This window comes from Trachinotus anak, unplaced genomic scaffold, assembly GCF_046630095.1.
Source record: "Trachinotus anak isolate AG129_WGS33_773 ecotype Australia unplaced genomic scaffold, CSIRO_AGI_Tana_v1 ptg000021l, whole genome shotgun sequence".
In the NCBI taxonomy this organism is placed as follows: domain Eukaryota; kingdom Metazoa; phylum Chordata; class Actinopteri; order Carangiformes; family Carangidae; genus Trachinotus; species Trachinotus anak.
Window position 1 is genome coordinate 21,590,009 of NW_027273872.1, and position 16,277 is coordinate 21,606,285.

The 16,277-nt window shown below is 42.2% G+C and overlaps 2 protein-coding genes across 4 annotated transcripts; both read right to left on the reverse strand.

The window, feature by feature from the left end:
• Nucleotides 1–334: 334 nt before the first annotated feature.
• On the reverse strand, nucleotides 335–8,047 carry p2ry10 (P2Y receptor family member 10). Its single transcript, XM_071506688.1, has 6 exons — nucleotides 5,673–8,047; nucleotides 5,520–5,557; nucleotides 4,551–4,683; nucleotides 2,151–2,405; nucleotides 1,891–2,071; nucleotides 335–1,612 (listed from the first exon to the last, which is right to left on the reverse strand). Exons 4-6 carry the CDS (start codon nucleotides 2,309–2,311, stop codon nucleotides 701–703), a joined length of 1,254 nt encoding a protein of 417 aa, XP_071362789.1. The 5' UTR covers nucleotides 2,312–2,405; nucleotides 4,551–4,683; nucleotides 5,520–5,557; nucleotides 5,673–8,047; the 3' UTR covers nucleotides 335–700.
• Nucleotides 8,048–8,168: 121 nt separating this feature from the next.
• lpar4 (lysophosphatidic acid receptor 4) lies at nucleotides 8,169–14,294 on the reverse strand. Of its 3 annotated transcripts, XM_071506690.1 has the most exons (4): nucleotides 14,027–14,294; nucleotides 13,734–13,921; nucleotides 9,389–10,174; nucleotides 8,169–9,273 (listed from the first exon to the last, which is right to left on the reverse strand). In XM_071506690.1, the coding sequence occupies exons 3-4, from the start codon at nucleotides 9,962–9,964 to the stop codon at nucleotides 8,785–8,787; spliced, it is 1,065 nt and encodes a 354-aa protein (XP_071362791.1). In that variant the 5' UTR covers nucleotides 9,965–10,174; nucleotides 13,734–13,921; nucleotides 14,027–14,294; the 3' UTR covers nucleotides 8,169–8,784. The 3 variants fall into 3 exon arrangements, with proteins under 3 accessions (XP_071362791.1, XP_071362792.1, XP_071362790.1); XM_071506691.1 differs by lacking the exon at nucleotides 13,734–13,921; XM_071506689.1 differs by lacking the exon at nucleotides 13,734–13,921 and having other exon boundaries at nucleotides 13,998–14,294.
• Between the last annotated feature and the right edge of the window lie 1,983 nt (nucleotides 14,295–16,277).

Consider the following 16,277-nt stretch of genomic DNA (forward strand, 5'->3'; position numbering starts at 1 on the left):
GGGCACATTTTGGCGGGTGAATCAGGCACCTGACAGTTTTTCCAAAGGTGGGCTGTGTGAGGGTGGGGGGTAGCCTCAAAGTTGGCTCATACTAAGGTTCAACAGATGCAAGAGGAGGTGAGTGGGTTGGGGTGGGGGGGGTTTCAGTTTAAAAGCCGACCTCAGAGCCAGGCAGTTACTGGTTTTTCAGAGCTGCGCCAACTGTTTTCACCGCTTTGCATTGCAAAAGGAAGTACAGCAAAAATGAACTGGCACCTGTTTTCATTTGCTACCACCCAGAGGAAAGCTCCTCATACAGAGATACACAAAACAGACAAAACATCACACAACCAGATTAGACAGAACAAGCAGACTCGCTTTTATTTACAGTACAGTTGCATGGAGTAACATACAGCCTAGACGGTTACGACGTAGCTTATTCAGTTCCAGACTGTGGTTTTAGAACAGGAGCTAACTTCCCATATTAGCTATTGTTATTAATACAGACGTTGTGCACAGGCTCATGAAACATGTATCATTTTAGTTGCTGATATAAAGTCTGCGGTGTAAAGCAATGTCCTCTAGGAGGCTATTCACATTAAGGTCCTGCATCTTGGATCTTGTAAGCCTGTTTTCAAGTTAAGCACAATGCATCATGGAGGCCTATCTGTTGGCCATTCTTAGCACTTTCATTCCCTTTCACACTTTCTTCTGAATAGTGCTACTCCCTGTCTGAGCAGTTACTCTCCATACTCATCAGTCTGTGAGGTGCTAGATGCTGGGTCGGGGAGCCGACCGGGGAGGAAAGAATCGAAGAGGAGACGGAGGAGGTGCGCCTGGTGAGGTGCAACCTGAACTCAGCCGTTAGAAAATAATAGAGCAGGGGGTTTAGGCAGCAGCTCACGCTCGCCAAGCACAGAGACACCGGGTGGAACTGACGCACGGCGAGCATGGTAGGACAGTGGGTCACTATCTTCTGCGACACCATCAGGTAGAACAAGAAGTTGAGATGGTAGGGGGCAAAGCAGAACCAGAAGAGGACCAAGCAGCTCAGCACCATCCGCAGGGCACGCCGCTTCTCACTGTTTGTCTGCTTTTCAGGATATTTGTCCGTCTGGCAGTTGGAGGTGACTGACTGGAGTCGGCTGCGTGCTGCCGAGTTGAGCCGAGTCGTCGAGTTTTGCCGATCCTGGTTCTTTCTCTGGTTGAGGGACCGAGCGATGCGGATGGAGCTGTAACTGATGCAGGCCAAAGGAATGATGAAACCAAACAGCTCAGCCAGAGCCATCATGGTGACCGCCAGAGAGGGGGGCAGATGTCGCATGGGCAAGTCTTTGAAACAGCTCCCGTTGGTGGAGTGGGGACCTTCTGCTGTGGAGCTGCTGTTCCTCGCATTCGAAGATGTTGCATAGTGCTTGGTGTAACCCAAAGGATGTTGGGTAGGAGTGGTGCTTGGAGAGTAGGATGTGCTGTTGGTGCTACTACTGCTGGTCCGCATCAGAATGAACGGCGAGCAGGCCAGACTTACCACCACCCACACTACAACACTGATCAAGAGATCGTAGCGCCGCCTCCACCGACGAGCAGCGAATGGGTCGAGGAGAAAGACACACCTCTGCATGCTGATACACACCTGGCAACACAGGAAACAGACAAAATAGTGGCATGAAAATCATGTGTCAGATTTAGAGGCACAGTAATTAAAACTGTTCTGAGAACTGAGAAGAAGGGAGTCACTGGCTTAAGTGCAAATGACTTCCTGTTGTTCCCAAAATGACTTTTTTTTTTTTTTTAAAGTCACGTGCTAGTATTTGAGGAAGAGGAATTGCTACACTGTCAGTTGAATTTCCTTGTTCTATTAAGTAACATCTCAATATCACCGGCATTAACTTGACTAAAGCACCTGCTTACCAGGAACACTATGGCAGCATACATGTTGAGGTATTTGAGGTAGAAGCAGAACAAGCAGACGCCATGCCCAAAAGGCCAGGTGTGTGTGAAGTAATAATAGATCCTGAGGGGCAGAGAGAGGATGTGGGCCAGGTCAGCTACTGCCAGGTTTATCATGAAGATCACTGCCTTGGTCTTCTTACTGTGGAGCAACATGCAGAGGAGTTAGCCATGATCAGAATGCATCAGGCATTTTATACTGTATGTGTATGTGTGCATACCTAATATGTCTGCAGAGGACATAGAGAGCAGTGGTGTTGAGCAGCAGCCCAGGGATGAAGAGCAGCAGGTAGAAGTAGGTGTACATCTTCTCCATGCGCTCATCCCAGCTGGTCATGTTGTAGCCACATTCTGAGGACGAGTTGCTCGGGGACGCAGACATATTCAGAGTAATTCCCTCACTCACACAGACACTGGAGGCATAATTCACCAAACTCTTCCTGTTGTCAGTCCTTCATCTTTTCGTTTCCATCACACTGCAATGGAAAAAAGGATGGTTGACATGTGATGGAAAATGTTTTATAGGTTATAAATAATGGCTTTAAAAATGTTACCAAGCCTTTTTCCAAAGCTTTTTAAAACAGCTGCAAGTCAGTAAACTTTTGGGATGGCAGTTTGTGACAAATTCCATTGGCTGTTGATATGCTCCTCCCATATAAGTAATTAAGCATTTTTTTAAATCTATATGGCACCTTTCAAAAGCTAGGTTACAAAGTGCTTTACAAAAGAATAAACGACCTCTACATGACTTCTGCCACTTTTTAGCTTGCTCTTAAATTCATTAGGAAAAGGGTTAAAGCAGGTCAAGACACTTCAGTTCAATGTTATAACTCTCACATGTCAGTGCTGTGAAACCCCATTTATTAATGACTTTTAAACATTTATATCTCCACATGAGGATGTTTTTATTAAGTGAGGAGCTCGAGAACAATCTTTTAATATCATATGAAAACAGTTTTTATAATGGTCTAAAGAGCAAACCAGAGACTCAAAGACTAAATCATGCTGTAGGACAGTGATTCCTTATGACCCTTTGTGTAATTGTGTACATTTACTCAAGTGCTGTACCTAAGTACAACTTTAGTGTACTTGTACTTCAGTTTCATACCACTTTAACATCTACCCCACAACATTTCAGACATAAATATTGTACTTTTTACTCCATTACATTTATTTAACAGCTGTAGTTACTTATGATTTTTTTAAAAATCTATATCTTCTATGCAAAACATATGATTAGCTTATAAAATGAAATGCATTGGTATAGATTTATTTGCCTCCAACTCCACCAACTACAACATTAAAATGCCCCTTACATGTTAATGCATCAGTAATAAACATCATTATATTATATAGTAGTATACCATCCACAGGGGACGTTTTTCTGCATTATTTTTACTTCTAATAGTTTCACTACATTTTGCCAATAATAGAAATTTACTTTGGTAATATTTTCAATACAGAGCTTTTACTTAGTATCATTGATATTACATGAAATATATTTCATGTAATATTTGGGTACCACTTTCTAATAAGACACACCTCATAAGTGTGTCTAAGGGTTTCATTAATGGTTGGGACGCTTCAAGAGATCCCAGGAAAAAAAATGAGGGGTCACTGACACAAAATAATTTACACACATTTTTCAGATTTTCCTCTAACATTTGAGTTGTTTTTGTTTTGCCACAGACTCACTTTTTCCTGTTTCCTGAATGTATCATCTGTCTTGATTTTAGTTTCCTCAGGTAACATAATGTTTTCACTGTTTATATGTGCGGGATATTTACTAACGTGATTCTGAAAATAGTCATAGAAAGTATGAATAAATCACAGATGTTATTTAAGTGCTCGGACTGGACAAGGAATGCAACAGGAAATGAGAAGAAGAAAAACTGAGCATTTACTCTGCTTATCGCTGAAGCATCACCCTCCCCTCTTCCATCAAGATGTCACCACACCCTTCCTCCGTCGCCCCGGAGAGGGAAGAGAAATAGTGACCGTTTCTTTTTTGCTGATTTACTGTATTTTAGAGCCGTTTTTAGCTCCTGCTGTTATCAGCCATTGAGGCTATCAGTCTGCTGCATACAGCCTGCTGCACACTCTCGCTTTACCTGTACAGTTAGGGGTTAAGTGAGAGCATGTCTAACACTTGAATTTGAGGAAGTAAGTGTCTGGCAGGTCAGGTTTTGTAAGAACTTATTAAGATAAATTGGAAACCTGCATTTTCTCAACACTGTTGTGCAAGGAGCATTTATCTGTGTGAAAACACATTTGAAAAGACTTAAAATTCAGTTAAAGCAGTTAAAACAAATATTGCTGTAATGTCATAAAGTAATGATTTTGTATACGAGACAAATAATCCAAAACTTACTTTACATTTATTCCTAGTTTGAATTTAAGGATACCAATAAAATGAAACATATGATTGTACATACTAATAGATATGGATACCTTCCTGCATTCATTGTAATACTTAAATGTTACATTGATGCAAAGTGAAACTTGCCTTTCATAATAAATCTCCTGCAAAATGTGAAATGTTCCTCCAAATTTTCAGACAAAGCGCAGCGGCGTGACTGCCTTACAGATGTTATTTCTCTAAACAAAAACCATGTCATTACCTTGTGTTCTTCTCTCTACACGGTCAGCATGGATGGAGGGGAGAGGTCAGATCCTGGAGTGACCACCAGCACCCACATGTTTCGCACTCCACCGCAAACAGCAGACTGACGCACAAACACTCTTCACTTCGAGCTGTAAAGTGCCAAACGGGGTCAATAGCCGACCTTCCTGATGCACCTTGCACTCGAAAAACAAAAAAAAAAACTGTCTGTGTGTGCATGTGAGCAACCCAGCATTAAACCCGCCAGTAATGTGGTTTCTGTTTGAATATGTAGTTGCGTCAGGTGGTGATATGTTGTGCAGGCTGCTCTCAGGCTTCACTGACTCCCGGTGCCTTGGGTATGGTGATGAGGGGAAGGGGAAGCTCTGCCCTCATGCATGCGAGTGTTTTTCTACCATCTGCTGCGTCACTGAGAGGCCCTAGTGACACACAGGCAAAACCTAAAATGCTTTATTGGGCATGCAGAGTGGATGAATGTGTGGTTAACAAAACAGAATGACAGCACTTAGGAGTAAAAACATTAATCTAACAGGAGGAAGACCGACAGGAAGGAAGACAGATGTTAGTTTCTTATACTTGTGAAATTTTGACGATTTCTTAAGCATGTGACACAGCAGAATCTGAGGCATGCACTGCTTTTCATGGAGTTTGTATGTATGCATCTACACGATAGTGTGTGTGTGTGCGTGTGTGTGTGTGTGTGCTTGCTATATTATACTGTATGAAAGTGTAAATGTCATTTTCCAAACTGCTGTGTTTAGAGTTGTGAAATAAGTGCAGGTCTGCTTCCTCTATCAGATGCTACACTTCCTTTTTTTAAAGCTGCTGTTTATCAAAGCATTCATTTTATAAGGTAGATTTTTGCGTAGATGTTTAAACTGTCATTTGTGCTTTGGTTCTCTGAAACTTCGAAAAGGCTGAGTGTTACATTTCCTGTGGCTACTGATATTATGAGTAGGTTACTCACATTTTTGCAACATGGTCATGGTTTCAGTTGTGTGGTATCTGTGAAACAAAAAAACAAAAGAAAAAAAACACACTTCAGCAGCGGTTTCATCCATCCTGTTTGTTTCACAGCAACATGTGATAGATAAGATGATGTGAGACAGAAAAAACTGACCTGCTGACAGATTCCCAGGCTGTTCCAGGCACCTGTGTGGCCCGTGTGAGACTTGCGAGCTGTACTGCTAGTTTCATCTCCACACAGTTCATTATAAAGCCTGTTGTCAGTTAACAAGTTGAACACAAAGAAAAATATGATTGTGAAAAGTCAATGGTGTTTAGTCTGGTGTTTTCACAAAAAAAATGTATTTGTTCCCACTTATGGCCACTAGAGGTCAGAACAAGACAATACTCACGGCCACTGTATGCAGCTTCTCCCTCTGCGATCAGAAGGGCAGATTGCTCCTATAAAGGAGACGTTTGAGGGGTATGCTGTTAAGTGTCTCTGTTGCAAAGCTTCAGCCACATTCTTGACACGAACCACTCAAGGGGTAAAGGCGAGCTCTTGCATACTTCTGCCCTCCCACTCTTCTTATTTCCTGCTCGACTTCTATCCACACCAGTGTGTTTATATTCTTCTGTGCTACCCTTGACCCCAAATCCCTGAGTCCATCCACTGTTGTCTCTGTGTGTCTGTTGCTGGACACACATGGCCACATCAGTCACATTACCAGAGAGGGGCTACTAGGATTACTAGATTTTTGTTTCTCTCCTTCACTCTCTGTACGTACCACTATAGCAGGTATAGAGAGGCCTATTACATTCCCAAGTAAGGCCATGAATCGTTCTGCACAGCTCTATGAAAGAATGGATAAACACCTTGTACAACCACATTGTATAGTGTCCCACACACTTTGCCAGCAAGAGCCTGTAGTGATATAGAAACATGAAGACCGCCCCTCTGCTGGTCCATATAGATGTGCCGTCACTGTTAAAAGCTGAGGCACACGAGGGTGTGACAGAGCATAGTTTGTTCACTTGACCTTGTGCTAGAGGCTTGATGACATAGTAACTTCTCTCATGTCTAGCAAATTACCGTAGCTGGAGCGTTGATGGCTAACACACTAGCAAGCTGGGAACACGCTAGTCAGTCACAATAGCTCTGTGGGTTTCTGTCTATTCTCTCTGTACTGTGTCAGGATTTTACATCTTTTGATTCAAGAAAAAGTTTTTTTAAAAAGCTTTCAGAGTTAACAGGTTAGCTAGGATGCTAAATGGACAATAAGTTCCCTGTAATTCAAAATTGGGTTGTACCATTGACTCAGTCACAAAAGCTCTGTGAGTTTCTGTCCGTTTCCTCTGTACTGTGTCAGGATTGTACATCATTTCATTCAATAAAAGGTTTTTTAAAAAGCTTTCAGTGTTTGCGAGCTGGTTAAGAACAGTCCCTGTTATTCAAAATTGGCTTGTGCCATTGACTCCCATCTCACAACTGTCTACAAACCCAGCCTCTTTTGGGTACATAAAGACGGCCCTGCTGCTGGCCCATTTAATACATCTGTCACTGTTAGAGGCTCATGCGGAGTGACAGAGCATAGTTTGTTAAATGTGACTGTGCCAGAAGCTTGAAGACATAGTAACTTCTCTCAGGTCTAGTAAATTACTGTAGCTGGAGAGTTAATGGCTAACATGCTAGCAAGCTGGGAACATGCTAGCACTTCCTTTCTATCTTCTCTGTATTGTGTCAGGATTGTATATGATTTCATTCTTAAAAACTTTTTTTAAAAAGTTAGCAAGTTAGCTTGGTTGCTAAATAGACGATAAGTTCCCTGTTATTCAAAAATTGTTTGCACCATTCACTCCCATCTCACAATTGTCTAAAAACCAAGCCTCTTCCAGGGAGCTCGCTATATTCTGACAGAGGGTTAAATAAAAGTGCAACATAGCTAATAAGCTATGATTACCCCCTCCATTTTGAATTCTCCAGCTCTAAAAGGTCAGCACTGTCATGAGACATTTGCCATCCATCATCTATTGAGTTAGTGTGTCAAAATTCCCCACTGTTGAGCTTGACCAAAAAAATCACCACAAGACTTTGCTGTGAAATCACTTAATTTTGCTGATGTGTATATGTGTGACTGAGCCTTAAGTCCAACTGAGGTCCTGTGTGATAAAAGGTAATGCATTGATCGCAAACTCAGAAAATCAAGATAAAAGTAGGCCTACTTACCAAATGGCCCACAAATTCATACATACAAACTCTGCTGACTCATTACTGTTTTGTGCTTCATGCATCGTAACACTATGATTTGGGGTATTTAGTCAACATTGTTCACTTGTACTTTGGAGCGTGTGCATGTTGCTGTGTGTAAGAGACTTTGAGCCGATCTGCAGTCTAAGGCCAGATTAAGACAGAGAGACCTCATTCAGAAGCAAACAATGGACCATTGCTTGAGTCATAATAAGCATTTGGCCTGTGACACAGCACACAGGCCAAGGTCCTCGACCGGATCAGGGCTGCCCTCTCCTCCAAGAACAACACCACACTGGCTGTTTGGTGAAAATGAAGAGCCTGAGTAGAAAAACTCCTCCATGGGTTCAAACCTACAGTCACGCTGACAAAGGCCAGTTTCAGTGAACCAACAGGCTCAGAAATAATAAATGCTGCCACGAAAGCATTTCAAAACAGTCATTTAATGGCCTCAGACTTCAACATCGAGACACATTTAACTCAGCAGGTCACTGCGCTGCTGTGTTATAACAACACTGGTCCTCACCGCATTAAAGAGTGTCATAACATTAATGTCTAAAATTATATAATGTATTGTGAAAGCTTGAGCTTTCTAACAATAAAACTTAAGGGCTCAGTTTATTATAAAAGTACTTAACAGCATATTTCAACAGCATGGACGGAAATCTCCATCTTATCCACAATCCAGTGCATTTGTGAGTGTTTGTGTGTGTTAAGCCTGAGTGATGATGTGTTGGGGTCTCTTTCAGAGGCTCTGCATGTCTCTGGACTATCACAATAGTCCTGATGTGGCTGGGTCTCTGGTCCCTGTAGCGTTCTCTCATAATAAACACAGATACATTCCTCTGCTCTCCAGTGGTGGATTAATCCGTAAAGCCCAGGCCATACCTCAGGACTTACCTCAGGACTTCACTAATCTGCTGAGTTATGCATTTGTCAATTCCAGAACCAAACAGCTGATTGCTTATTTTTTCAAATTTGGGGCTCCTGTCTTTCAAGCCCACCCTGTCCTTCTTTACCTTCCATTTTCCCTTCTGTGTCAGAACTGACTTTCAGACATCTTTGTCTCTTTTCCATTGCTGGCCAGAGTGTGAGTGTCTCTGGGGAGAGAGGTCGTCGTATCCTGGGTCTCAGTGTCGCTGCGGGGAATACTCTCAGGTCGGGAGCCGGACCCCTTTCCTCCCATGGTCAAGCTTTTCTGGAAGCTCTCTGAGGTGAAGTAGTAGACCACAGGGTCCAGGCAGCAGTTGAGGCAGGCTAGACACAGAGTGATCGGGTATAGAGTTCGGGCAAATCGCTCTACAGTGCAGCTGGCCAGGGCCTGGGTCCGTACCAGGGCATATAGGAATAGGATAGAGTTATAAGGGACAAAGCAGATGATGAAGATGCCCAGATGGACCAGAATCATCCTTAATACACGCCTCTTGCTTTCACAGCCATGACCAACAGTCACCGGGCGTCGCAGTGTCCGCAGTACCAACGAGGAACATACCAAGTTGGCCAGCAGGGGGATGAGAAAGCCCACGATCTGGGATGACAATAAAAAGCATAACAAGACTTCACTGCTATGTATCTGATTAGATAAATAAAGGGTATAAATGGTGTTTATGTAAAACTTTTAGAAGCTGTTGCTGCTGACCTACCTCAATGAAGATCGTGATTTTGGACAGGTAGGTCCTCCAGGTGCTCTTAGAGAAGCCCTCAAAGCAGGTGGTGGCTCTGTTATTGCTGTTGATGGTGGAGAAGAAGGTCACTGATATTCCTCCTCCTACGATGGTCAGCCACACGGCGGCACACACCAGCGCGGCATTCCTGCGTGTGCGGATGGAGCGCGAGCGGAAAGGGTAGACTATTGCGAGGAAGCGGTCTACACTGATGCAGGTGAGGAAGAGCATGCTGCCATAGATGTTGGTGATGAAGGCTGTTCCTGATACCTTACAAAGTTCATCTCCGAATGGCCAGTGGCGGTTAACGTTGTAGAAGACCTTGAATGGCAGCGTAAAAACAAACACTAAATCAGATAACGCTAAGTTAGTCATGAACATTGTGGTCTCGTTGCGCATCTTCATCCGGAAGCAGAACACAAAGAGCGCAGCACAGTTGGTGATCAGGCCTAGGACAAAGACCACACTGTAGACCACAGAGTACAAGTTGTACTTGAAGGAGTCATCAATCCCACAATCCTCCATTCCAGTCTCGTTGAGCACCAGACTAGCCATGGTGACAGTTTAAAAGGGGAGGGGAGCTCCACGGAACAAGGGTACACCAAAGCAGTCCGGAAAGTGGGCAGTCAGGGCGGATATCTGGGGATCTGAGGTGTCAGCAGGGGACCCACCAGTCAAGCCTCCTTTGAGCCATCATGGAGATTCAGACACACAAATGCAGGCAGAGACAGTCAGGATGCACAGCTTCAGGGCCAGTCAGTCCTCCTGTGGAGAGAAAAGGAAAAAGCACATGGTCACTTCCTCACAATAAAATTTACACACCAAGAAGCAAACAACCCCAGTTCTCCATAGGATGAAGGACATGGTATACGCCTTCAGCCATTACACCATTAAACAAAGCACAAATTTAGTATGTTTAAACTTTAATTTTAAGAACATAGATGGAAGAAATGTATTACAGAAATGTGTTACACCGATATGATTTTTAAACAAGTGAAATGTTAATGTACAAAACTGGGGAAATTACTGTACCATATAAGAGCAGAGGTTGCATTTGACACCAGACACAAATACACACACAACTAACGTTGCAGCACCTTCAGCCAGATAGCCAGATTGTATTACATTCACACTGTTTCTGTTGCAAAATACTTGTAACTGTTATCCATTGAGTGTCTTACCCACTTTAGAATAAAACACAGAACAAAGTGTGCATAATCTAAAACAAAGCAACCAGGAAAAATATTACAGAGAGGCTGAAAATCAACTTTTACACACAGACTTTATTAAATTCAAGCGTTCATCAGCCGTAACAGTCAGTTTGCTGCATCTCTGCAGGCTTTTAAGTATGTGTGTGCGCATGTTCATGAGTTATCTGTCAGTAAAAATACAACTCTCATCTGGTCAGATGGGCTTCGTTCCAGTGGCAGTGTGGCATGCAGCACTTAGGCTGTCATCAGGACTGTGAGAGGTAAATATCTACCAGGGTATGGGAGAGCTCAACAGAAAATCCACCTTAAATCATAAAAGTACAGAAAGGATCTAAAGCTGAGCTCTTACTGGGAGAAGTAAATAACTCAACATGTTTTCTCAGTGGAAAAGTATTGCAGAGCCGCTCCCACCATCACAGAGCACTGTGGTACAGAAAACACAATAGTTTTGTTGTCAAACCTGAACAATTAAACTGATTGGACATTGTGTAAAACAATGCACTTTCTAGTTGTTCCCATCATTAAAATGTACATTTCATTTTGTACAATGACCAATTCTTCATAATTCAAATAGTTAGCCTACATCTAAGTTGTTGAATAGTTCCTTATAAAACCATGTTTGGAATTAGTCATATTAACCTAAAATTAAGATTTTTATGATTTTTGTACGTTAAGGCCCCTAAACAGAGGGTACAGAACAGGCAGCTGCTTGGGTGTATGATTTTAAGATTTTCCACGCTTCCAATTATTCTGATGGCAGAAATGTGTGTCAGTGGTAAAATGATCCCGGTGGTTTTGTTCCAGTTGAAAAGCCACACATTATCTCACTGCATCCACTGTTCAGGTAAAACATAAACAGCTTCAACCCTATGCAAATCTTCACAAACGATGACACAGTGTAATTCATGTTTTCTTCCGAGAAACAAAATGTTGCTGAGCCACAAAGGAACGTGCTAAACAAATGATACAGTATTAGATTTAATCACAGGATATTAAAATGACTCTCAGGAAGAACAGAGGTTGGTCATTTTCTTCTCCAGCTTCACTCTCAGTCTTAGAAGAGAAACTTATTTAAATTTAACACATCAATTTCATTTTCAGTCACATGGAGTATACCCAGCATGTGAAAACAGTCAAATCTAAAACCTAATAAAAAAAAACCTTGTGATGTCATCGGGCTTATCTTGTCTTGGGATTTGAGACAAATTTTCAAAAGAAATCCTGTGTTAACAGCTGAAGCTGTAGAGTATGAAAGACGTGGCTGTTTATCAGGCAGGGAGGATCAAAATACAAACACTATCAATTGTGGGAAATGTATGAAACAAGATTTTTTTTTTTACCTAATTGATGGACTAAAAAGCTACAGACATCTCGGCCTCTGTTGCATTGATTTTAACCATTCTTTTATCTTTTCTACTAAAATCTTGCCTCATGTCCTCCGACTTAAAGGGAGAGCAATTCTAAATCTCACCAGCAGCTGATTTATTAGGCTGAGCCGGCCTTATCTTGTGTTATGCAACAGAGCTAAACCAGCAGTGAGGTGGTTGGCCTTTGGTATAGCATGTAAAAATCCTGAGTGTCTCTGGATCTGATCTGTCTTTTCAACACACACACACACACACACACACACACACACACACACACACAAAGGCAATGCTGTGAGTATAAGCAGTCCATCAGCCCTGTCCTGTGCCAGCTGCAGTGTGACATCTTTACTACTTTTTCACACGCCTACCCAAAAAGCTTCCACCGGCCCTTACAATGCCCTCACTGTACCCATCTGCTCCAAACACACACTTACATATGCACAAGTCTCCACACGTGCTTACGCAAGCAGGCAAACACTTACATGTGCCAGTCCACACGCACACAAACAGACACACTGTAGGGTTCTGTGTGCTGTGGCTCAGGCCCAGGACCCCTGACAGTGCCAGTTTCATATTCAGCTGATGTTGTTTCTGCAGGGTGCCGAGTCTATAGAACGTTGAATTTGGCCACTATACAGTCTGTGTTTGAAAGAAACAAGAACCACGTCTACTGCAGACTTGTTGCAGAGATGTATTTAAGCATGTTGTGGATTACTAGAAGTCCCATTGAGGGATTTCAGCCCTGACTGTGTCTGTGTGTACTTCATGTACAGGTTGTGGACAGCTGCACAGTCACAGGGTTTCCCCCCACAGCCGGCCACGGCAGTGACAGAAACGGGCCTCTGGGACCCGCTGATCTGAACGGATCGAGTTCAGGCTCAGCTCACATCCAGCTGTTCTTTTCTCTCACATGCAAGGAGGAAGACGGCAGGGAGGAGTGAAGGTGGGGGACAACCAGGCACACAGTGTTGTGTTTGAGAAGACAACTTCACTGCTTACAGCCAGTGCAGCACAGAGCATATAGAGTGTGTTTCTAATCAGGAAGGTCTCAACAGAAAAGGGCCTCAAGTTACATCACACTCTACCAGTGTAATAGACATGAATACGAAGTCCTCCACATACTGCTTTATGAGGTTTATAATGTTCCATTTCTATAAGAGCTAAAACGGCTGTTCGAGTAATCCAATAGTCAATTGACGGAAAATTAATCGGCAAATATTTTAATAATCAATTTATCATTTAGGTCATTTTACTTCACAGGTTTCAGCTTCACAAACGTTGAACATTTTCTGTTTTTCTTCGTCTTCTGTGCTGGTAAACTGAATATCTTTTGTTGGTTGGACAGAAAAAGCAAATCTGAAGATGTCACCTTGGGATCTGAGAAAATATGGTGATCATTTTTCTTAATTTATGAACCAGATGTTTTGATCAAAAATCAGTATCGATAACTGATTATGAAACAATGCCGAATGAAACTGTTTTATTGAGGCTGTAAATAAAAGTTAAATGTTGATTAGCCTATGCAGAAATGTGTTCCTATTGTTTTGTAACTGCGTAATTTAAAAAGTTTGTGACACACATTAAATCTTCCACAGTCCTTCCTTTATTGTTCCCTCGTTGTTGTGGCTGAGCAGAGGTGGGGATTACACTGTATTTCAATCAACACTTACGCTACTGTTTGAGTGCCTATGATCTGTGGAGTGAATAACATTATCCTAAACTGAAAGGTGTCTGTGTTATTTGTACCTTAAACAACAACAGTCCAGATAGTAAACAAGCTCCACAGACTGGACGCGCACTGTTTAACTCTGTTGTCTGATATGACAGATGACGGACAGCTGCTATAATTGGATGCTGTGGCGTCAGAAGTTGCGGGTCAACCAGCATGCTCGTCCCTTTTTGTGGAGAGAAGCTGCTCAAAGGCTTTTCTTCAACTAAAGACAAAAACATGTTTTTTGTCAGCTCAACACAAAAATGCTGTCGTCTGCAGACAAAGCAGGACAAACTTACTGGCAGCTGAGTGGACGGTGACAGCTCACCTCCCGGTCACTGAGGTTTGTCAGTGCGGCTGTCAGAAGAAAAAGTCCATACTGTTGTGTCCCTCACAGAGTTTCCAACTATCCCGACTCAAGCTGCGGCCCGAACAGCGAGAGGAAAACAACGGGAGCGTTTTAAGCGACACCAAATCCTGCGGGTGTGAGTTCCTCCATTAATCCTGACGACTCTCTCCGTCCGGCCGCTGGACCTCCTCACATGCACCGCGCCACAGGAAGCGAGACAATAGCACCTCGGCTGGGCAGTGGGAGGAGGAGGGGGGGTGAATAGAGGATTGTGGAGAGGGAGGAAAGGACAGGGAGGGGTGAGGGGTGAGGGGTGGGGGGGCAAAGACTGGTGTCATCAGCTGGAGAGCTCACAGCTTATTAGGAGCAGACAGACTTTTCGTGCATTTAGCCGCACTGGTTAATCAGTATGATAACAGACGTGCCTGCTGTGTCTGTGGCCAGTATCAGACGGAAGCTCAATGAAATACTGTCCTCAGTTGTTCTATAATTGACTATTGAAGTCTTATATAACTTTCTGCTTTTACACCACGTTTCGGATGCACTGTAAATAGGCTGTGCTTTGTTCTCCTGCACATTTGTTACAGAGCTTCAGTGAGAGACATTATGAAAATTATTGATATATATCATGTAGAAAGCAAGACTATATATATTTACTTGAAATATAAACAGAAAACATACCTAACCAACCATTCTCTGACCCGCTTGTCTTCCTAATAATTTTTGCACTTTCCAGTTACTTTGCAGATCCAGATGTAAATCAGATGTGCAAAATACTATATATAAAGTAGTAGCTCCACCGCAACCAGATACATTAAATGATACACATTTATAACAATAATAATAATAACAACAATAATCCTATAGCGTTATTTATAACAAGCTAAAAGGTCTGATTATGCATTAAGAAGTGCTTGAGCTTTTTAAGTACTTTAAATATATTTACTGATAATGTCCTTTTACTAAAGTAAAATTTCAAGTGCTGGATTTTTACATGTGACACAATATTACATTGTGGTTTCACTTACAGTATTTATGTAAAGGATCTGTGTATTTCTTTCACTGCTGTCAGTGGAAAATAACAAGGTGTGAAATTATTTAAAAAATACCAATAATCCAAAAACAAAGCAACACTATTAAAAAGAAACAAGATCTCATCTTACTGTTTGCTAATTAAGTTTAATCAGTCTAAGAAAAGTACATTATGAACTAAAAAGCCGCTAAAGATTGTGGGTGAAGTTTTTTGATGCTTATTTTTGCCTTTTTACAGCAGCTACTGAAAACACAGTAAGATAAAAGCAGAAGTAAACAGAGCAGTACACATTATAACATGTTCACAAAATACTTCTATTGTCATTTGTTTAATGAAGGAAACATTCTTCACATTCTTTAACTTCACATTACATCCTGATAGCTTTGGAGGTTTATATGAGTCTGTTCAACCTATTACACTGAATTTAAACTGACATTAGGTGCTCATGAACAACTGAGCTTCCCACAGTCACTGACATAAGTGACCAGCTTCTGACCTACTTCTTACAAACTGTAAAATATAACCTGCATTGTAAAAAACTTTTATAAAAAGAAACTATAACTATATAATTGTAGTTCAGACTGAGTGGGTGACATCTTCAGAGTCTCTGCCAATTTTACACCACCCAAATAGACTGTTAACTGTCATGCTTGATATCTCAGAATAACATAGAGCTATTTTGGCTGATCAAAGTCCTGCCACACCATTGTTACAATACAATCTTCATGTCTAAGGTCACCAAAAGAGTTATTTTTAGCAAGGTGATAGGGCGGTGTTGGGCAGGTTCCCATTGTGTTCAGGCTGGCATGGGGCTGTGTGTACGATGTATGTGTGTGTGTGTGTGTGTGTGTGTGTGTGTGTGTGTGTGTGAGCGACAGTGAGAGAGGCACTTGAAAGAGGGGAAGTGGTCTTTGGGGGTAGCGTCTGGCAGGCTGACCACTCCACAATAGCAGCAGGGAGGACAGGACATCCTGCTTACTCCATAAGACACACACATGCACACACACATGACACACACACCTCCAACGTGCACACAAGCAATGTATTACACACTGCCAGATGTCTTTAACCTCTTGATTGTCGGCGCTGAAGTGTTTAAATAGAGTGAGTCACACTCTGTGATAAAAACATGTTTCCTTAATGATGTTTCATAACATGATTCCAGTGTTTTCGCTCACTTGAATTGCTTCATTAGGC

Excerpts from the sequence above, each read along its gene's own strand:
- p2ry10 (XM_071506688.1), bottom strand. The coding sequence starts at position 2,311 with ATGTCTGCGTCCCCGAGCAACTCGTCCTCAGAATGTGGCTACAACATG. Across the intron at positions 2,072-2,150 it reads GTCCTCTGCAGACATATTAG|TAAGAAGACCAAGGCAGTGA; the intron begins GTATGCACACAT and ends GTTGCTCCACAG. Across the intron at positions 1,613-1,890 it reads ATGCTGCCATAGTGTTCCTG|GTGTGTATCAGCATGCAGAG; the intron begins GTAAGCAGGTGC and ends CTGTGTTGCCAG.
- lpar4 (XM_071506691.1), bottom strand. The coding sequence starts at position 9,964 with ATGGCTAGTCTGGTGCTCAACGAGACTGGAATGGAGGATTGTGGGATT. Across the intron at positions 9,274-9,388 it reads AAATCACGATCTTCATTGAG|ATCGTGGGCTTTCTCATCCC; the intron begins GTAGGTCAGCAG and ends TTGTCATCCCAG.